Source organism: Ostrea edulis, chromosome 3 (assembly GCF_947568905.1).
Source record: "Ostrea edulis chromosome 3, xbOstEdul1.1, whole genome shotgun sequence".
In the NCBI taxonomy this organism is placed as follows: domain Eukaryota; kingdom Metazoa; phylum Mollusca; class Bivalvia; order Ostreida; family Ostreidae; genus Ostrea; species Ostrea edulis.
This window is the reverse complement of record NC_079166.1, coordinates 95,117,650-95,140,590: the sequence shown is the minus strand read 5'-3', so window position 1 is coordinate 95,140,590 and position 22,941 is coordinate 95,117,650. Positions and strand designations below refer to the sequence as shown.

The 22,941-nt window shown below is 36.4% G+C and overlaps 1 protein-coding gene and 1 long non-coding RNA gene across 5 annotated transcripts; one reads left to right on the top strand and one right to left on the bottom strand.

Annotated features, from left to right (window-relative positions):
* The first annotated feature begins 6,174 nt into the window (after window positions 1–6,174).
* Window positions 6,175–22,250, top strand: LOC125675814 (uncharacterized). Of its 4 annotated transcripts, none has more exons than XM_056159539.1 (2): window positions 6,175–6,373; window positions 19,901–22,250. In XM_056159539.1, exon 2 carries the CDS (start codon window positions 20,450–20,452, stop codon window positions 21,473–21,475), a length of 1,026 nt encoding a protein of 341 aa, XP_056015514.1. In that variant the 5' UTR covers window positions 6,175–6,373; window positions 19,901–20,449; the 3' UTR covers window positions 21,476–22,250. The 4 variants fall into 4 exon arrangements, with proteins under 4 accessions (XP_056015514.1, XP_048769581.1, XP_048769582.1 ...); XM_048913624.2 differs by having other exon boundaries at window positions 6,248–7,452; XM_048913625.2 differs by lacking the exon at window positions 6,175–6,373 and adding an exon at window positions 8,563–16,838.
* Window positions 7,249–9,771, bottom strand: LOC125675820 (uncharacterized). Its single transcript, XR_007370663.2, has 2 exons — window positions 8,613–9,771; window positions 7,249–8,573 (listed from the first exon to the last, which is right to left on the bottom strand). It is a non-coding gene; the product is annotated as an uncharacterized LOC125675820 (long non-coding RNA).
* Window positions 22,251–22,941: the final 691 nt, after the last annotated feature.

The window sequence follows — 22,941 nt, the reverse complement described above, 5'->3', positions numbered from 1 at the left end:
ACAGATTTAGGTGTTTATTGTGTAGTTGTGAGGGAGTAATAGACAGATTTAGGTGTTTACTGTAGTTGTGAGGGAGTAATAGACAGATTTAGGTGTTTATTGTGTAGTTGTGAGGGAGTAATAGACAGATTTAGGTGTTTACTGTAGTTGTGAGGGAGTAATAGACATATTTAGGTGTTTACTGTAGTTGTGAGGGAGTAATAGACAGATTTAGGTGTTTATTGTGTAGTTGTGAGGGAGTAATAGACAGATTTAGGTGTTTATTGTAGTTGTGAGGGAGTAATAGACAGATTTAGGTGTTTACTGTAGTTGTGAGGGAGTAATAGACAGATTTAGGTGTTTATTGTGTAGTTGTGAGGGAGTAATAGACAGATTTAGGTGTTTACTGTAGTTGTGAGGGAGTAATAGACAGATTTAGGTGTTTACTGTAGTTGTGAGGGAGTAATAGACAGATTTAGGTGTTTATTGTGTAGTTGTGAGGGAGTAATAGACAGATCTAGGTGTTTATTGTGTAGTTGTGAGGGAGTAATAGACAGATTTAGGTGTTTACTGTAGTTGTGAGGGAGTAATACACAGATTTAGGTGTTTATTGTGTAGTTGTGAGGGAGTAATACACAGATTTAGGTGTTTACTGTAGTTGTGAGGGAGTAATAGACATATTTAGGTGTTTACTGTAGTTGTGAGGGAGTAATAGACAGATTTAGGTGTTTATTGTGTAGTTGTGAGGGAGTAATAGACAGATTTAGGTGTTTATTGTAGTTGTGAGGGAGTAATAGACAGATTTAGGTGTTTACTGTAGTTGTGAGGGAGTAATAGACAGATTTAGGTGTTTATTGTGTAGTTGTGAGGGAGTAATAGACAGATTTAGGTGTTTACTGTAGTTGTGAGGGAGTAATACACAGATTTAGGTGTTTATTGTGTAGTTGTGAGGGAGTAATAGACAGATTTAGGTGTTTACTGTAGCTGTGAGGGAGTAATACACAGATTTAGGTGTTTACTGTAGTTGTGAGGGAGTAATAGACAGATTTAGGTGTTTACTGTAGTTGTGAGGGAGTAATAGACAGATTTAGGTGTTTATTGTGTAGTTGTGAGGGAGTAATACACAGATTTAGGTGTTTACTGTAGTTGTGAGGGAGTAATAGACAGATTTAGGTGTTTACTGTAGTTGTGAGAGAGTAATACACAGATTTAGGTGTTTACTGTAGTTGTGAGGGAGTAATAGACAGATTTAGGTGTTTACTGTAGTTGTGAGGGAGTAATAGACAGATCTAGGTGTTTATTGTGTAGTTGTGAGGGAGTAATAGACAGATTTAGGTGTTTATTGTGTAGTTGTGAGGGAGTAATAGACAGATTTAGGTGTTTACTGTAGTTGTGAGGGAGTAATAGACAGATCTAGGTGTTTATTGTGTAGTTGTGAGGGAGCAATAGACAGATTTAGGTGTTTACTGTAGTTGTGAGGGAGTAATAGACAGATCTAGGTGTTTATTGTGTAGTTGTGAGGGAGTAATAGACAGATTTAGGTGCTTACTGTAGTTGTGAGGGAGTAATAGACAGATTTAGGTGTTTATTGTGTAGTTGTGAGGGAGTAATAGACAGATTTAGGTGTTTACTGTAGTTGTGAGGGAGTAATAGACAGATTTAGGTGTTTATTGTGTAGTTGTGAGGGAGTAATACACAGATTTAGGTGTTTATTGTGTAGTTGTGAGTAGTTATTCACAGAGAAAACAAAAAGAGACCCCCCCCCCCCCCTTCCTATATCCGCGACTATGTCATATCGTGTGATAACCAATTGTTTCCGAGAGTTATCCTTCATATGCCATGCTCAAAGTTGTAACTTTAAGGATGTACTCAACATCGTCATAATGGCTGACTTCCTTTTAAAACATGGGTAAACATCTAAATACCAGCAATATCTGTCTATTCATTTCATAAATCATCGCCTAGCTGAGTATAGCTCAGTAGGTTAGCACGTCGGCTGCTGAACTGTTCTGTTCGAGCCCAGCAGGGGTTTCAAATTTTTCTCAGATTGCTTTCAACTAAAACTGCATTTTTTGACTATAAATAAAGTAAATTTGGAAGTTTTCAATTTCAAAATATTGTTGTACATGTCCTCCACTTTTCATTCATATTAAATTTCTCTGGTGTAGCATACATCCTTAATGCATGAACAAAAGGTGGCGTTTTCAGCTGGAAGGCGAAGGGGCGAAGTGAAAAAATCATTTTGTAATTTGCCATTCACAACATCGCAGTATCTCTCCATTCGCAGTATCGCTCAAGTTCGTAACTTCGCAGTATCGCTCAAGTTCGTAGCTTCGCAGTATCACTCAAGTTCGTAACTTCGCAGTATCGCTCAAATTCGTAACTTCGCAGCATCGCTCCATTCGCAGTAAGTTTGAAACTTTGCAGTATCGTTCCAGCTAATTGCTCCTGTTTGCAACTTTTAAATAGTTCCTGGCGTCGTTCTATAAATAGCTCCTTTACTTTATGATGTAAGAGGGTTTATTGTATACGCTGAAGTATGTCCATCAAGGCTTCACTAATTCTGAAATATCTAAAAACAAGAGGCCCATGGGCCACATCGCTCACCTGAGTCACCTTGGTCCATATCAGAAGATTTTCCATATCTATTTGCATGTAAAACCGTAGTCCCTATTATGGCCCCAAACCTACCCCTGGAGGCCATGGTTTTTGCAAACTTGAATCTACACTATGTCAGAAAGCTTTCATGTAAATGTGAACTTCTTTGGCCCAATGGTTCTTGAGAAGAAGATTTTTAAAGATTTTCCCTATATAGTTGTATGTAAAACTTTGATCCCCTATTGTGGCCCCATCCTACTCCAGGGGAGCATGATTTTAACAAACCTGAATTTGCACTATATCAGAAAGCTTTCATATAAATCTCAGCTTTTCTGGCTTAGTGGTTCTGGGAAGAAGATTTTTAAAGATTTTTCCTATATATTTGTATGTAAAACTTTGACCCCCTATTGTGGCCCCACCCGACCCCCGGGGGCCATGATCTTAACAATTTATAATCTGCACTATATCAGGAAGCTTTCATATAAACCTCAGCTTTTCTGGCTCAGTGGTTCTTGAGAAGAAAATTTTAAAAGATTTTTCCTAAAAATTTGTATGTAAAACTTTGATGCCCCCCTTGAGGACCCATCCAATCCCCGGGGTCCATGATTTTAACAAATTTGAATCTGCACTATATCAACAACAAAAAAACAACAACAAAAAACGAAAAAAAAAGCAAACAAAAAAAAAACAAAAAACAAACTTTGACCCCCTATTGTGGCCCAATCCGATCCTCGGGGGCCATGATTTTAACAATTTAGAGTCTGTACTATATCAGGAAGCTTTCATATAAATCTCAGCTTTTCTGGCTCAGTGGTTCTTGGGAAGAAGATTTTTAAAGATTTTTCCTATATATTTGTATGTAAAACTTTGATCCCCTATTGTGACCCCATCCGACCCCTGGGGGGCATGATTTTAACAATTTAAAATTTGCACTATATCAGGAAGCTTTCATATAAATCTCAGCTTTTCTGGCTCAGTGGTTCTTGAGAAGAAGATTTTTAAAGATTTTCCCTATATATTTGTATGTAAATCTTTGATCCCCTATTGTGGCCCCATCCTACCCCCGGGGGCCATGATTTTAACAATTTAGAATCTGCATTATATAAGGAAGCTTTCATATAAATCTCAGGTTTTCTGGCTCAGTGGTTCTTGGGAAAAAGATTTTTAAAGATTTTTTCTATATATTTGTATGTAAAACTTTGATCCCCTATTGTGGCCCCATCCGACCCCCCGGGGGCATGATTTTAACAATTTAAAATTTGCACTATATCAGGAAGCTTTCATATAAATCTCAGCTTTTCTGGCTCAGTGGTTCTTGGGAAGAAGATTTTTAAAGATTTTTCCTATATATTTGTATGTAAAACTTTGATCCCTATTGTGGCCCCATCCTACCCCCGGGGGCCATGATTTTAACAATTTAGAATCTGCATTATATAAGGAAGCTTTCATATAAATCTCAGCTTTTCTGGCTCAGTGGTTCTTGGGAAGAAGATTTTTAAAGATTGTCCCTATATATTTGTATGTAAAAATTTGATCCCCTATTGTGGCCCCATCCGACCCCCGGGGGCCATGATTTTAACAATTTAAAATCTGCATTATATAAGGAAGCTATCATATAAATCTCAGCTTTTCTGGCTCAGTGGTTCTTGAGAAGAATATTTTTTAATGATCCTATCCTATTTTTACCTTTTCTTGACTATCTCCCCTTGGAAGGTGGCCTGGCCCTTTATTTTAACAATTTAGAATTCCCTTTACCTAAGGATGTTTTGTGCCAACTTTGGTTGAAATTGGCCCAGTGGTTGTTGAGAAGAAGTTGAAAATGTGAAAAGTTTACAGACGGACGGACGCCGGAATACGGGTGATCAGAAAAGCTCACTTGAGCTTTCAGCTCAGGTGAGCTAAAAAAAACATTGGTAAAAGAGATCTATACACATTTGTTTACTGAGAGAAATTAAATTCGCTCGTGTTCGCGCACACAGTACGGTATTACAGTTATTCGCACGTGAGTATAGTACAGGTATCTACCTGAAATAGATTAATGCACGCGAAGGGGATTAAGAAGTGCGGATGTGAAGGGGCATAAGAAGTACGGATGTGAAGGGGCATAAGAAGTGCGGATGTGAAGGGGCTTAAGAATTAAGAAGTGCGGATGTGAAGGGGCATAAGAAGTGCGGATGTGAAGGGGCTTAAGAAGTGCGGATGTGAAGGGGCTTAAGAATTAAGAAGTGCGGATGTGAAGGGGCATAAGAAGTGCGGATGTGAAGAGGCATAAGAAGTGCGGATGTGAAGGGGCTTAAGAAGTGCGGATGTGAAGGGGCTTAAGAAGTGCGGATGTGAAGGGGCATAAGAAGTGCGGATGTGAAGGGGCTTAAGAAGGGCGGAGTGGAAGGGGCTTAAGAAGGGCGGATGTGAAGGGGCTTAAGAAGGGCGGAGTGGAAAAGGCTTAAGAAGGGATGTGAAGGGACATTAGAATTGAGGGCGGCTGTGAAGGGACATAATTAGGGCGGAGTGGAAGGGGCTTGGGAAGGGGGGGATGAAGGGACGATTCCTTCATCTGTTTTTCCTCCTTAATCGCAATTTCGCCGCCTTGCTATCGCGGTTAAAGCACTTAGTCAGAATACCGCATATTTTTGAGATTATAAAGAAAAGAAAACAAATTACCATGTGCTTCAATTTGGCATGTTTGCAATAATAATGGCAGTATACTTTTTTTTATTTATTCACGAATGCACCTGTTTACTGTTTACTGTTCAGTTTGTTGATTTATAAAATTTCAAATTATAATTGAATTATAATAACGTCATTTTCAAAATCACTGGCATGATCTTGATATATCAGGAGAAACAATATGTTGGGGTAGCCTGAGAGCGCGCGTGATTGCGGGGGGATCCCAGTGTTATTAACTATCTGACTGGGGGTTCGTTATTAATTATCATCGCTATTAACTATCATCGTTATTAATTAATTCATCTCGGCATTTACTATTTTCATAGGAGACGGAGCGTGGTTTATCTAGACTGGGTAAGATCCAATGTGCCGGTTCTGTGACGTACTCCCCATCGTAACACTGATCTGTAATTCTATATACCACACGGAGGATATCACTCTTATCAACATTGCAGGAACCTCTACTTATAAACGAAAATCAAGCTCGTGTTCTGGGGTTATCAAAGATTTGTGTGATGCATATGTAATCAATTTCACATCAACCTTGATCAAATATGCTAATTTTAGTCCGAAATATTATTAACATAATGCTACAACGTGAACCATGATATACATTATTATTTTGGATACTTTTACACGTAAGTGAACGCACGAAATAATAAGATATAGAAAATATTCGTAATGGAATAATTCATATTCTTCGGTTTTTAATATAATAGTATAGGTAATACATATCATAGCCTATGTACAAAGGCGGGTATAGAGAAGGGGGGATTCGAGGGTTGCAACCCGTCCCCTTTGTTTGAACATTAAAAAAAAGGTAAATTTTGCCTCTAAACCCCGCCCACCCACTTTTCTGACAGAAAGGTACACCCGCCCCTCTTGAAAATTATGAATCCACCCCAGGCGTACATGTATTTCCTCGGTCACTTTTTTTTTATCAGCCCTAGAAACTTCGGGCTGGATGATATGACGTGTGTTGTATAATATATAATACATATTATGTTTTTATACACGTATATTATGGTGCAGCATGTTGTATTCTATCGAAAAGTTACGGAATATGGGAAGATGCTGGAAAGGAAGTGGACTTCATTTTTATATAGAATACGACACAGACGACACATAGGTATACATGGAGATATATCTGACTAGTTTAGTGAATGCTCGGCCTAGAGAAGTGAGAGTAAGCTGGGGTTTCGGATGGGACATGAAATCCGAGGTCCCGTGTCGCGGCAGGCGTTGGATGGATAAATAACCGCCACTGCTATGATTCTGAGCACTGAGCATATTTTTAAAAGTGTGGTACTTCACCAACAGCTGGTGATGTCTCGATGTGAGGAAAAAACTCTCGAAGGAACGAGAGAGAGAGAGAGAGAGAGAGAGAGAGAGAGAGAGAGAGAAAGAGAGAGAGACAGACAGACAGACAGACAGACCAAATCTGTTAAGCAGTGTGAGTTCCTCAGACTGTTACCCCCGTACGTCTTTATATTGTGACATGTGTGCGGGAGACGTGCTGTATTAAAGCGGGGTTATGAATCAAAGTAATCTCGAGTTATGTAAATAACCTAATAAATGGGATCTTTTACATGTGTTAGAATATTTTCCGTCCTTTAGTACGTGTTTAGAAAAAATAGATATATTTGAAGAAGGAAGTGTTCAAAGATCTTTTTTATGTAATTAAAAGTCGGTCCTATAACTAACTCTTCCACACACTTCTAAATTAATTAAATCGTGTGGTTGATTTTTAAAAAAAATTCTTAGTAAGCTAAAGTCGCAATTTTGACTTCACAGGACATCAATCAAGTAATTAACATAATGATTAAAACCGCTATTGGCGCAGATATTTCGTTTTTTTCTGATCCGCCCACGCATTCCAAAGTAAATGTCATTTCGCGATGGCAGACGAATGAGGAACCTATTGATCTTGCAGACGAAACCGCGCACAAATGTTATGATTCACTCGCTGCTCGGATGTGTGCCCTTAAAACAACTCTCTTCTGCATAACACATTGTATACCGTCAGCAGTTATAACGGCTGCAACTATCTCCGGTGTAGAAAGCATGTTTTTTCGGATCGTTGACTAACACCTTTGTAAACAACACAAATTGTTACCTGTAGATTTCAACACGTGTTTATAAGTGAATCATTTGTACTGGGAAATTTCTGTCAACAGGATGTTTAAAATTTAAATTCCGATACCCAAGGTAAGTGTTACTGGTCTCCATTAAAATGTGTTAAATGAAGTTAAAAGTTTCTCTTACTTTTAACGATGAACTCAAATTACTGCCAAATTTATTTTATAAATGAATTGATTTAGTGTGATGAGGGAGTTGATGATGTATGGACACCAAACATGATGTTTCTGTCACGGGAACTGTAGTACCAATTACGATTTCCATCACGACACATAGTGTCATGACGATCCCGTATTTCATTAAACATTTATTTTTATATGAAAATGTTGGTACATCTAGAGAACAGGACAGAAGGAATTTATAAGGAGCGCAGAGAGAGAGAGAGAGAGAGAGAGAGAGAGAGAGAAAGTAAGAGATGAGAGTCACAGAGAGAGAGAGTCGGCGAGAGAGAGAGAGGGAGTCCGAGAGAGAGAGGGAGGTGAGCGAGAGAGGGAAGGTGATAGAGAGAGAGAGAGAGTCAGCGAGCGAGAGAGAAAGTAAGAGAGTCAGAGAGAGAGGGGGGAAGGTGAGAGAGAGAGAGAGGGGGGGAAGGTGAGAGAGAGAAGAGAGAGGGGGGTGTCTGAAGATTGGGTCATTTTCCTACCGAGTCGTCTGTGATGTGGTGTAATCTGATATTTGAAATGGCTTTCTCACGATTTTACTTTCTCTTTTAACTTCCATTAGTCATACATGTAATGAAAAACCCGTATATCGTGTGCTTAATCTAATTATTTCAATATGTTAAAAGAAAACAGGAACTAAAGAAAAGAAAAAATCAAATAAAATCAGGCATAACAATCTCATTTCCTTATCAAAATTGTTTACAATCCCGCAAGGCCGTTCTCACCCATCAACAAACTTGTAATTTTCAGGGCTCGATTTAACCCCCTACGAAAGTCTACCGCGAAAATGTGCTTTTTATCCCCTTTTCCTTATCAACATAGGTGACATTTTTAAGTTGCTAGCTCGCTAACAGAAATGTAACAATTAAGTGTTTACTCTGATTGTTCGAAATAAAGGAAGTGTACATCCCCTGATAAGACGGTTTGTAGGCCGTGTAGTGGTCTTTATGTATCTCTGAAATATGTGTAAATAATGAGGAACACGGTAGTGGCAGTTGATGTGTTCTAATACCCCCACCCACCCCTTACCTATTTCAAGGCCAACTAATACCCCCACCCACCCCTTACCTATTTCAAGGCCAACAAGCATTTCGACGAAATTAATTTACAAAAGTTCATACTCATAAATCGTAAAATCAAACCAACACGTCAAGGATTTTAGTTTTCTAAATTTTGTATTGTAGATATTCATGTCGATATGCCCATTATAGACTGAAATAACATTAGAAATCAACAAAGTCTGACGGATGAAATCGCATGAACGCTCGACCGATTGTCGTCATTTTTATTTCGGATGTTTCTGGGTATATGTAAACAAGGCTTAGGTCGAATTCCATCAGCCGGAATGTTCTTATTATTTGTGGTAACTGTATCGGCTATGTTTATGAGCAGTTTCATTTTCCTTTTATGAAATGACAAATGGAATTTTAATTGTTTGGAGTACAGATAAAATGTTCATTTAAATGTATACTACTAAAGTCCCCATATACTCAACGTGTCTACATCTCTCTCTCTCTCTCTCTCTCTCTCTCTCTCTTCTCTCTCTTCTCTCTCTCTCTCTCTCTCTCTCTCTCTCTCTCTCTCTCTCTCTCAAATATGTAAAACATGCTATGTTTTCGTTTCAAAAGCTTAAAAGTTGTCTATAGATAAATGGTTGCTTTTTGAATATTTCTGATGTATTATTCATGTTCAGTATGTTAAATACAGGGCTTTGAATTCAAATGGAAATCGATTTATTGTTATCTAATTGTATAATCAAGATTTTAAATCTGTTTTTATATATTAAAGAATATTCTATTCAACCGGAATTTAAAGCTGAAGTAGTCCTTTGTCGTCTCTCCGCATAGTCGGCGACTTTCGCGGTACCTAGAGTAGGGATTAAAGCACGTGTCGAGGGATTTTTTTGTCAATATTTCCGTTTTATTGAGAATATTGATGTCGTAAAACTTTGTTCAGGCACTAACAAGCGGAGACATTATTTCTGTAGCCGAGTATAACTACACACGTTAAGTAGTCATTGAACTGTGGGGCGGTATCTAAGAGGAATTTCCCTTTACAGAATTAAGGCCGATCTAAATAAATTTTGTGGTATTTTATCTTCCTGTTTCGGTTTTGTTCTAATGTTGGGAAAACTAAAAAAAAAAATATTAATAAAAAAATTAATACTACACACACACACACACACACAACGAATGAAATAATATTAATAAAAAAAAAAATAAATAAATAAAACCACAAACATACAAAACGAAACGAAAACCAACAAATATTGTAAATTGAAGTCAAAATTTATAATATTCTAAAAAATTAAAGAAGCTGATATTGTGTAACTTACAGGTGTACACAGATATTTATATTTATGAGTATTTGATAATTTAACACACTAGATCAATATTGTTTACAGGTATACACAGATATTTATATTTATGAGTATTTGATAATTTAACACACTAGATAAATATAGCATGTAAATTGTCTCTAGTTATATACATACTTCATAGATATTGTATCTAAATCTAATCCAATATTTGATAATTTAACACACTAGATAAATATTGTTTTAAATGTTTCGTAGTATATGAATCGTATATATCGTATTGTATATATATACACAATAGAATATATATCTAAATATTTCATAATACACCCTACACATTATATCTGAATCTTCTATAATTATATAAATGTGTATTGTATATATATCTTCCCTCTAGTTATACACACTAAATAGAAATAGATATTGTATCTGTGATTATTCCATTGTAATCTACACACTAGCTATAGATATATACTGTATCTAAATCTTAATCTACAATGTATATACACACTAAATAGATATTGTATCTGTCAATATTTCATGTTTATCTACACACTAGCTATAGATAGATATTGTATCTGTCAATATTTCATGTTTATCTACACACTAGCTATAGATAGATATTGTATCTGTCAATATTTCATGTTTATCTACACACTAGCTATAGATAGATATTGTATCTGTCAATATTTCATGTTTATCTACACACTAGCTATAGATAGATATTGTATCTGTCAATATTTCATGTTTATCTACACACTAGCTATAGATATATACTGTATCTAAATCTTAATCTACAATGTATATACACACTAAATAGATATTGTATCTGTCAATATTTCATGTTTATCTACACACTAGCTATAGATAGATATTGTATCTGTCAATAATTCATGTTTATCTACACACTAGCTATAGATAGATATTGTATCTGTCAATATTTCATGTTTATCTACACACTAGCTATAGATAGATATTGTATCTGTCAATATTCCATTGTAATCTACACACTAGCTATAGATATATACTGTATCTAAATCTTAATCTACAATGTATATACACACTAAATAGATATTGTATCTGTCAATATTTCATGTTTATCTACACACTAGCTATAGATATATATTGTATCTAAATCTTAATCTACAATGTATATACACACTAAATAGATATTGTATCTGTCAATATTTCATGTTTATCTACACACTAGCTATAGATAGATATTGTATCTAAATCTTAATCTACAATGTATATACACACTAAATAGATATTGTATCTGTCAATATTTCATGTTTATCTACACACTAGCTATAGATAGATATTGTATCTGTGAATATTTCATGTTTATCTACACACTAGCTATAGATAGATATTATATCTAAATCTATCATAATTATAAACACATTAGACAAATATTGTATCTAAATCTTCGATAGTTAGATACATACTATACCTAGAATATATATTGTATCGACATACACATTAGACAAAAGTTACATAACTAAATCTTTCATAGTTACATACACATTAGACAAAAGTTACATAACTAAATCTTTCATAGTTACATACACATTAGATAAAAGTTACATAACTAAATCTTTCATAGTTACATACACATTAGACAAAAGTTACATAACTAAATCTTTCATAGTTACATACACATTAGACAAAAGTTACATAACTAAATCTTTCATAGTTACATACACATTAGACAAAAGTTACATAACTAAATCTTTCATAGTTATACATACACATTAGACAAAAGTTACATAACTAAATCTTTCATAGTTACATACACATTATATAAAAGTTACATAACTAAATATTTCATAGTTACATACACATTATATAAAAGTTACATAACTAAATATTTCATAGTTACATACACATTATATAAAAGTTACATAACTAAATCTTTCATAGTTACATACACATTAGACAAAAGTTACATAACTAAATCTTTCATAGTTATACATACACATTAGACAAAAGTTACATAACTAAATCTTTCATAGTTACATACACATTAGATAAAAGTTACATAACTAAATCTTTCATAGTTACATACACATTAGACAAAAGTTACATAACTAAATCTTTCATAGTTACATACACATTAGATAAAAGTTACATAACTAAATCTTTCATAGTTACATACACATTAGACAAAAGTTACATAACTAAATCTTTCATAGTTACATACACATTAGACAAAAGTTACATAACTAAATCTTTCATAGTTACATACACATTAGACAAAAGTTACATAACTAAATCTTTCATAGTTACATACACATTAGATAAAAGTTACATAACTAAATCTTTCATAGTTACGTACACATTAGACAAAAGTTACATAACTAAATCTTTCATAGTTACATACACATTAGACAAACGTTACATAACTAAATCTTTCATAGTTACATACACATTCTAGGCAGCTATTGTTTTAAGTTCTTTGTCAGTTAGACGTGTTCTATATAGATAATCATTTTACCTACATCGTCAGTAATTATATACACACCAATCTGACTAAAGTACAGACCTATATTATTATTATATATAATAATATAGGTCTGTACTTTAGTCAGATTGTATACACACTAGATAGATATGATATTTCTACAGTAGCTGTGGACACACGAAATATATATTTTATTTTTATATTTGATAGGCACACACACACACACACACACACACACACACACACACACACACACACACACACACACACACACACACACACTAGTGCTGTATTTATATCTTTGGTGATTGTGTCACGCTATTTTATCTACATGCTTCAGAAATATATCAATTATTTTTTTCCCCTTCCTCTTGGGTTTAACTTTATATAAAAAAAAATTCACTTGATCAAATTTGCTTTGTTCGGCGTATGTGAATAGTTTCCCAGAGAGAGAGAGAGAGAGAGAGAGAGAGAGAGAGAGAGAGAGAGAGAGATCATTTTCAACGGATTGCTCTCAGCAATATTGAGAGGGTTGATAGACAAAGATATCCAATCTAAACATCATTTATAACTTGTTGGTCCTGCTCATGCGCGTACCAGTCTATTGACAACACAGATAGTGCCATGTTTTATTTTTTTCATCTTTATCACCAAATGTCGACAGATGTCATACATATTGCCGGTTGGTGATAAAACACAAATAGTCAAGGCTTTATCTAAACCATGTACACAGATTAGTGTTAAAACTACTTATACTGACACTGCACATAGTTCAGAGTGCACGTGAACGAGATTACAGCGAGACTGATTGTGTGAGAGACGTCTGCAAATTTAGATTGATTAGCAGGGCCGGGGACCAGTTTGACAATGGGTCCGGTATATTGTAATTTATTGATTAATTGTTTTGCGTCCCTTTGAGAATTTTTCACTCAGATTGAGACGTCACCAGACGTAGGTGAAGTACCACAAATGTAGACATATATGCTTTGCGCTCAGGGCCCTAGAAGTGAGGGTTCTTTAACGCCTGCCGCGACACGAGACCTTCGTTTTTAAGGTCATATCCGAAAGACCAGTGATTCTCACTTCTAAATGCCGAGCGTTTGGCAAAAGAGCAATCCCTACCTTTGTTTACATCTAAGAATTGATGCGGTCATGGCACGAGCGGGGCTCGAACTCACGACCTCCCAGTTACAAAGCGAACGCTCTACCACTCACAAATTTGCAAACTTGGAATTAAAACAACAGTGATATATATCATGTTTATAGCAATGTGGCGGTCAAGCCGAGTTCAATCACCGAAGGTCAGATAACTTAGAGATTCAGGTAGCACGGGTTGGCCGGTCCGGTGGTAGAGCACCTGATTAGAGATTCAGGTAGCACGGTTTGGACTTCCGGTCTGGTCCGTTGCATTTTCTTTCATCCTGTTGTACAGTGTTATACTGCGTTCGATAGCTGTACCCGCTCTAAGATAACCATTTCCTCATTAAGAGTGTGTGAGTCTTGTTAGATGTAATGCCTCTACTTCACCCGCTGAAAATTCCCACAGAAATGAAAGTAGAATATGAATATAAAGAAATCAAATTTCATTTTAGAAAATACATGGCGATACGAACTGCACCGCTTCTCGTCGGCGCATGTTTTATGAAGTTCTGACGCGCTTTGTGAAGTATGCTGGCATATCGAGTCACAGCCTATACTCTATTGTATTTTCAAAAAATTGAAATTTATGTTCTGAATTGAAACTTATACATGAAGATCTTGGATTTTGATCGTCAGTGTACACCCTACAATAACTCAGTAACCTAGGTGCAATAAAGAGGTCCATAATCGAGAATTTACTCTTAAAGTTTGGGGCACATCTTATTTCTGTTCTTACGAGAATAGATCTATATTTCCTTAACCAATTCACCTTCCTGTCTCGTCATCTATTATGTACACAATTGTTGTAACATTTATAAATCTATAATGATACGAATCCTCACGAGGAGGGAGTAAAGAATGGGGACTTCGTTTGATATTTAAAATTGACTTCCGTACATTAAACATGACGCGCTCAACAAAAATATCTGCCGTTACTTCACTAGGGTTTTCAATAAGTGCCTTCAAAATTTACAGAATCTGGAATAGATATATAAAAATAAACTTACTAGTGAATCATATGTTGTAAACTTTAATAAAACTGTTGCTTTTTTTCCTGCCATGCATAAAGTGAAAGAACGTTTCAGTAATTTGAAAACTTCATCACTGCATGGCACTGCATTATCATCCATTTTCTAATGTGAGTCTGTTATGTCTGGAGATATGAAAATAGAATAGCGATAAAACGCATACTCTCTAATTTTAGCAAGTTTTAAAGGTCATCCTCACTGAAAAGCTTCCCTGTATCACGATTCTGTTTATAGAATTGAAAACAGGGATAGACAGAGCCAATGATAAATCAGTTTGATTCTTCATTATTTATTGGGCTGCTGTGTAGTTTCACTATGCATCTGGTGGCCATTTTTAACAACTAAGTAATTGCCTTGGAAAAGACGCAACTTGTATTGTATATACAGCGTGATGTAAGCACGGCGATCACCATTCATTGGAGTTTGGTAGGAACCACCAGGCTAATCAGTCATCCTGCAACGTTTAAGAGATCTTTAAATCTCTACTTTTACCATACTGAACAGTTTTGAAATTACATGTGTTGCTGAACACTCTAACCCGTGTTCAGCGATCATGCTTTATGGCAGTTATGTTAATTAACTCTATGAAAAGTTTTTGCGATTTCAAATTTTCAATGCATGTTCAGCTGTAAGACTGGTTGCCAGGTAACCGTTTGCCCTCACTATACAATGTGCATTTTATGCTATCTTGTCGCTTGTCAGGACGTCCGTAGTTTTTGTACAATTTCCAAAGTCCTTCCCTTTTAAGGTGAACCCTAAAGCTCTCTCTTATCGCTTATCGTGCTGTTGTACCAATGAGCGATCTGAATGCGGCCTATCTTGTGAAGAACGGTAATAAAAGGTATTAACTTGAAACTTTTTATGAATGTGTGACTAAATTGTGACCAACACACGATAGTCTGCGAGGATATTGATCAGGCTTAATAGTTAGCTGGCGCGGGGTATCGGTAATGGGCGCATTCACGGCGTAATTTTATCCAGGGACCAAGAATACGTGTCTGGGACCGGGAATAAATGTCTGAACTCACGGACAAATTTGGCGAACATATTGGACTTCAGTGTATATATGCCATATGCATGCAGTGTGTCTTCGTTAGGTCAGCGCGGAGTAATTCACAACTCTTTTAACGAGACCTTATTGTGACACTCCCTCGATTAATTGTACACGAAAACAAAGAGTGCCTTTATTTTATGTATATGTGCTGAGGAAACAATATCATATTATAGCGGTGTATCACATGCACTTTTAATTGCTCCTTTGTAATGACGTCAGCATCTTTAGTATATAAGTACATGTTAGACAGCACGTAATGGGCGTATCTCACCGGGGTCGTACTGATTTCGATCCACCGGGAAAAAACCCGACTCTATATAATTATTTTGCGTCAGAACCACAAGTCGATCGGTGCAATCTTGTTAAACATCACTTGGTAGGGTGCATTCTCATCTTCTAGATTATAGCTACTTGAACAATTTCCTCTGCCACGATCTTATTTTTTCACCCAGTGGTTGTCCACAAGATAGGTCTCTAAATATTGTGAACGGCTTTCATTAAAAGTATTCAGGCAAGAAATAATTGATTCCATTTTGATTCTCTGAAGGAAATTTGGACAATTCAATATTGATTTAAGTGAATGAATGGTGCATCGGAATCTAATAATAATAATAAGAATAAGAATAGCCTTTATTTATACAGGGTAACACAAATTATCATATAGCTAGTTTCCATTGTGGTCCTGCATTAAAACATATACACAAACATAAAATTAACATCTAAAATTAGTATCTAAACATGAATACGATATAATAGGAAAAGGGGAAAAATATAGCATAAGACACACCTAATTAGTGATAGAATTGTTACCTAAATATGAATATATGACATAAAAGGAAAGAAGAAAAAATAGCATAAGACACACGCACACACAGTGCCATATCAAAATTACATTTGGTACACCTGAACAAAAAGAGGAAAGCACAATGTTTATCGTTCGTCTTCTGTATGTAATATATCATATATCAGAGATCAAGGGTCACCGACAGTATGTCAAGGTCTCTGACAATATGTCAAGGTCACTAACAATATGATAAGGTCACCAGTGCTCCGACAATTCACGGCTACGTATGACTGACCTCACGATGTTTATTGATTGATTGATGTTAAAATTTCCGCCACACTTAACAATTTTTCAGTTATCTGGTGGCGCCCAGTTTTTTATTGGTGGAAGAGAGAACCCAGATACAATGTACCTGGGAAGAGACCACCGACCTTCCGAAAGTAAACTGGGAAACTTTCTCACCGGCGCGAGCGGGATTCGAACTCGCGACAATGTTTAGCTCACCAAGTAAGCTTCTATACGATTTAAGTTTGTCGGCTTTTAACTTTTCACAGTTTCGACTTCTCAAGAACTACCTGACCATTATCAACTAAACTTGACACAAATTTTTGAAGGTTTATTCAATACATATGTAGAAGGGTTTTTTGCCAAGGGAGATAATTAAGAAATAGTCAATAGCGAAGCAACATATTTTCTTCTCAAGAACTACTGACCCAGGAAAGCTGAAATTTGCATGTAAGTTTCATTTAAATTTGTTTTAACCATTACTGAAGATCAAGTACACGTATATATACATGTAGTGTTAAGTGGGTGTTTGAAGTTTTACATATGAATATGAAAGACACATCAGTATGCAAACTTCCTCATGTAGTTTAACTGTAAGTCCGTTCAAAACATGACCTACGGGGACATTGTATTCCTTAGGTTTCATATTTCTGCCATCACTTGTCAGATAATGAGGTTGTGTTGCTTGTTAAATGATATCGACTTGTCAGAATGTGTTACGTCACGTTGTGTTACGTCACGTTGTGTTATATCAAGGTTATGTTACGTCATATTGTATTACATCATATGTGACGTCAGTTTATGTTACGTCATGTTGTGTTACGTCATGTGTTACGTGATGTTGTGTTATATCATGTATTACGTCAGATTGTGTTAATTGTGTCAGGTTGTGTTGCGTCAGTGTTGCGTAAGGTTGTATTATGGCAGATTGTGTAACAGCAAGTTGTGTAACGTCATTGTAATGTCCTGCACAACACATAGCACAAATGAAGAAAAAATGATACCCTGGTGTGCAATGTGACCAGTGGGCCAATTGTTTGAAATTGTGCAAGTTAAAGTAATGAAGAAAAAAATTGACCTGCATTTTAATCAAAATGCCTATGGCAGTGAACAGATTTTTTCAATATGGAAATTTCCTGCTACAGTCACGTACATCTATGATTCATGGTGTCTGAACAAAGAGCAACAGAAGTTGAATAATTCCCGTCGCAAAAAACTTGATTATATTCATTTATAACAGAAGCATAATCTGGCTAGGAATTCGGAAACAGTAAAGTGTTTGAGAAGAGGCCTCGCGAGGACGACGATCCTTCATGTTTTAATCAGCTCCTCCTTTGTATATAGAGAGCTCAGTGGAGGCCACACTTAAACGAAGCTATGCTTAAGACCGTCAAATGAAAACAATACTCAAGCTGTCTAGCATGAATTTTAGATTTATCGATCACGGGGGCTTGTCTTCCGGTTTGTGGAAATAAAAATATAAACTCTCTATACAATCGCTAAAAATTCGTTTTGATAAAGATGACATCATGTTTATTCTAATGTATCAACAACAACAACAACAAAAAACAAAAAAACAAAACAAAAACAAACAAACAAACAAAAAACAAAACAAAAAAAACAAACCGCGAAAAGTATCATATCAAGGGTATATATCATTGAATAGTTTTGTTATTCCCACAATCCGGAAGACAGCGTGTTATTGATTATCATGGGTAGGCAGGCGTTGTGATTTGGTGTCAATTTCCGGAATCTTTGAAGGTGATATAATAATTGATCTTTCACAGAAATCACTCGTTATCAATTACCAATATTCATATAGTGTCGTTAAAATGTGGTTTGAATTGACTAGCGCACGTGCAAAACACGAACCTGCAATTAATCATATGTTTTGACTATTTCTCAGCCAAGGCCTTGAAATGAATGTTATAATAAAAAATGAAAGGACTTTAAAAAATAATTCCACCCTCCTGTGATGTCATCAGAATTTGCAAAATCAATTATTTATTTAGATTTATGCGTGATAGGAACGTAAATTTTGCTGGAGTCTTTTCCTATAGTTATTGTAAAAAGTCTTGTTAAAAATAAAATATTTCAAAAGTCTAAGTTATAGATGAATAACCAATGATATGTTTCAAAATATTGAATCCAAGGTCAATAACTCTGTTTCTATTGATTTCTTTATCAACTCTATTATGCGATAGATTTCCTTTATTATTTTTTTTACAGACATTTTGTATATTTTTGTGAAGATACAGTTTCATGAAATTGTTATGAATGCTACTATATCGTCATAACCTGTTTGTATGGAATTTTGATAACGCTGTTTAAGGAAAATTGCAATTTTCTGACGGTGATATATGATTCTGTTTATGTACACTCGCATCTTAGAAAGTGTGATGACCTATGTATTTTATTTGATAATTGGTTAGTTTTAATCTAATGAATGGAAATAAATACACATTTTAAACTTGTATCAGATAAAACTGCAAGTATGGAGTTACCTTAACATATTATATAATGTAAAAATTATAACAAAAACTCGACATCCCATTCGGTCCTAACAGCCTACGTCACCCCCCCCCCCCCCCCCCCGCGCAAGGTTTAAGGCGTAGTGGTTATATTCTATATTTTCCCAAACTGCCAGATAAACAAATAAGAGGTTTCTCCAAAAAACAAAAACAAAAAACAAAAAAACAAAACAAAAATAAAAAAAAAAAATCCCCGAAAGTAAAAATAAGATAGATAAATTAAAAAAGAAAGGAAAAACATGCTTCTGATATGAAGTATCAGATAAGGAAATTTCCTCTGCGATAAGTTGAATTGTTTATACTAATGTTTCCGTGATAAAACATATTAGATTTCGAGATTTGTCGATAAAATTGAGGAAGAATCGCGACAAATTGACTTTCAATGATCTGAACACCCTGACATGCGGAGATAACATTTGCAGCGTGGGGATATTTGTTTATGGTATATATTTTGTACAGACGATGTGCAGCTTTTTATTACTGCTTCCTTCTGTATCACGTGACCAGTGGTTACAGTGGTCGATACGTAACAGGGAGCTTGTGAGTTCAAACCCAGCTGGTGCCATACCCGCATCTAAATAATCAGTCTATATGGCCCACTGGTTTCTTGATTAAATATTCCTCGGTAACGAATCAGAGTTGAATCTTAATGATGTAATGAAAGTTTTTATTTTAGAAGAGCACCATTTACAAGCCAGAAAACAGTAAATCTGAGGGGGGAAACTTGTACATTCTCTCTTTCTATCTTTTCAGAGACATGTCAAACAGCTGAGGCAAATTTCGTCTGATCTGTCCGGTTTGAATTCCTGCAATCCCGCAGTAAACGAGTGACATCACATCCGGAGACACCGTGTGCCTTTTCGTGTTATGCCCTACACTGATAATGATGTGTAGTTATGAGACATAAAGTGATAAACATGGATGAATTATACACACAAGGAAGAGGGAAACCTGGTAAAATTGAAACCCCTTAAAAGTTCATTTCTAATCGTTTTCATAGCAAATCTTAACGCAAGGCAAAAATGAACAACTGGCGATATATTTCTGACAAGCACTTAACCTAGTTATACTATTCCCTTGTGATTGTTTTGACTTAAGAAATCAGATACAGTCATCCTGGGTTAAGGATATAGCCAAACGTCACAGTTTCCGCCATCAACGTGCTGCTAAACGTGTGTACATATTGATGCTGTTCCGGTAATCGTGTGCAAGTTTTATAACAATTACGTGTTCTTCTGTACAGCAGGATATTCAGTGAATTTTCGATCTGGAATATTAAGATATTGACAACATTCCTGACAGATGGATGTCTCGATGGAGCTGCCGCCGCCCCCTCCGCCGATTGTCAACGATCTGCCCGGCTCCGATAATGTGCCCGCTATGGAGGGCCTAACGATTCAGGACAGCCCGGAGGGAACCTACTGTACAACGGAGGAAATTATTTACATGCAACAGAAGGCCAATAAGGCAAAACAAGGAATTAACAGAATTTCTGAGAAGTACGATGCCGTGGATAAGTTCGGTCCTCAGAGTAAGAAGGAATTATCGGGAAGTAGGGAACGATTAACTATTTCGGACCCAACTCCCAGTGGGTCAAACAGACCCGGATTAAATGTGTGTAACTTTGCAGAGGGTGTGACAGAAGAGGATTTATTACAAGTGGATATGTTTTATCGAAGTCACAAAACTGAAGTGTTCGTGTGCCAATGTCTTGCCAATCTTTATTTCGGGAAAGTGAAGGCTAACCAAGATCAATGGAAATTCGCCATGACGGGTATTCCCGTGCTTATTTTGGATACCGGGGATCACCACAGGAACCGGAAGTTACAAATTGTCTTGGCAGAAAAAGGCACAGGCTTTCTCCTTTGGAAAGACGATATTGACCATCTGTCTACGTACAAAGCCGAACACCCTAATTATCACACAATGTCTCTGTCAACTGATCATACGAAACTAGCAGGACTTAGCTTCGATCATTCAACCGCAGCTTCGGATTTTCACAGTACGATAGAAAAGCTGACGTCAAACCCTGATGACGAACTCATGAGTCTCAGCAAAACGAAACATAAACGACGAAAATCAGAGAAAAAGAAAGTTCCGAAATACAAGCCACCGAAAAAGACAGAGATCTCAACGCCGTGTTGTTTTGTCCACGTGACTAAATTAGAAAGACCCGCCCTTGACTTAACAGCTGATCACAATATCATTTCGGGTCCCATGCATTTTGAAAATGTATTAGATCAGTCTCCGAACGTCCCCAACGGGAGTCAGATGACTTTAGGCAGTGAATCAAGTTCGGTTTACTCGGATGACCTCGGCTACCATTAAAATGCAGATACTATGTTATGGTTCGTATTTAATTAACAAAGGCCCCGCCGAGATTTAACAATACAACAGCGCCGACAAGAACGATGCGACTGCAACGTGCCGCGCTATGTCGGGATATTGAGCTGTATTTTCCATTAATCATCCAGCGACACAAACAATCTTCAAAGCTTTTGTATCTCGATGGGTCTTAAACATGCATTTTGTTTATTCATAGATTAAAATTCAGGGACACCTGAGCAAACCTGCATTTAGCAGAACAGGAAATGCTCTGTCAAGCAGTTCAACCCGCACTCACCTGTAGATGTGGAATAAACTTAAACACATCTCATACTTAAAATCGCGAAGTACAGGGAAACGTGTCCTGGTTTATAGCCATCGTTGAAGTATTTATCTAATGAATTGACATTAATTTTTCTTTTTAGATTTAAGAAGTTGCAAATGTGTACGTTTGTAAAATTTGCAAAATATTTATGTAAAATATCACCCAAGTGTAAGGGCCGCTTGATATTAAAAACTCGCGTGTTTCACAAAGAGACCAGGGTCAAACAAAATGTCATTTTATAACGGAAAATGTGTAAATCCGCTAACGTGTAGAAAGTCCCCCAATGGATGAGTTTAAATGTATTGCTGGCATGTCTATAAATACACGTGTAATTTCATGTTTGACAGTTTCTGACAATTACTGCAGTATACGATATAATGAGGGCACCGGGAGGTGCGAGATGTTTATGGTACATTTGTTGAATAAATATTTTGCTACAGCATAGAGTAACAATGACGTGTTTTCATTTTTCCTAGAAATCTTGTGATTTGCTGTTGCACATGACGCCTGTGCCCAGTCATGTGGCAATTCTGTGTTAAAAAAAAAAATGGAGCACATTCCGCCGTCCTGGGCGGGGTATGATTGATTGGCTAGTGGTGTACACTCAGAACTAATATAATGGTGAATATCTTTCGCCGTCCTGGGCGGGGTATGATTGATTGGCTAGTGGTGTACACTCAGAACTAATATAATGGTGAATATCTTTCGCCGTCCTGGGCGGGGTATGATTGATTGGCTAGTGGTGTACACTCAGAACTAATATAATGGTGAATATCTTTCGCCGTCCTGGGCGGGGTATGATTGATTGGCTAGTGGTGTACACTCAGAACTAATATAATGGTGAATATCTTTCGCCGTCCTGGGCGGGGTATGATTGATTGGCTAGTGGTGTACACTCAGAACTAATATAATGGTGAATATCTTTAATGCCGAGAGATAGACTGGCTATATATTGAGAATTTTCTGAAACCGACCATGCTCAATGGAACAGAAATTCTGGGGTTAAATAAGTGAATCTATGAGGATTTGTCCGGCTACTGCATGTGCTAAATCCAACAAAATGAGATTGGTACTGAATATCATCTGAATAAAAGACACCGGCATACTTTTTTCAAAAGCTAAATTAAGTTATTAGAAAATCTCG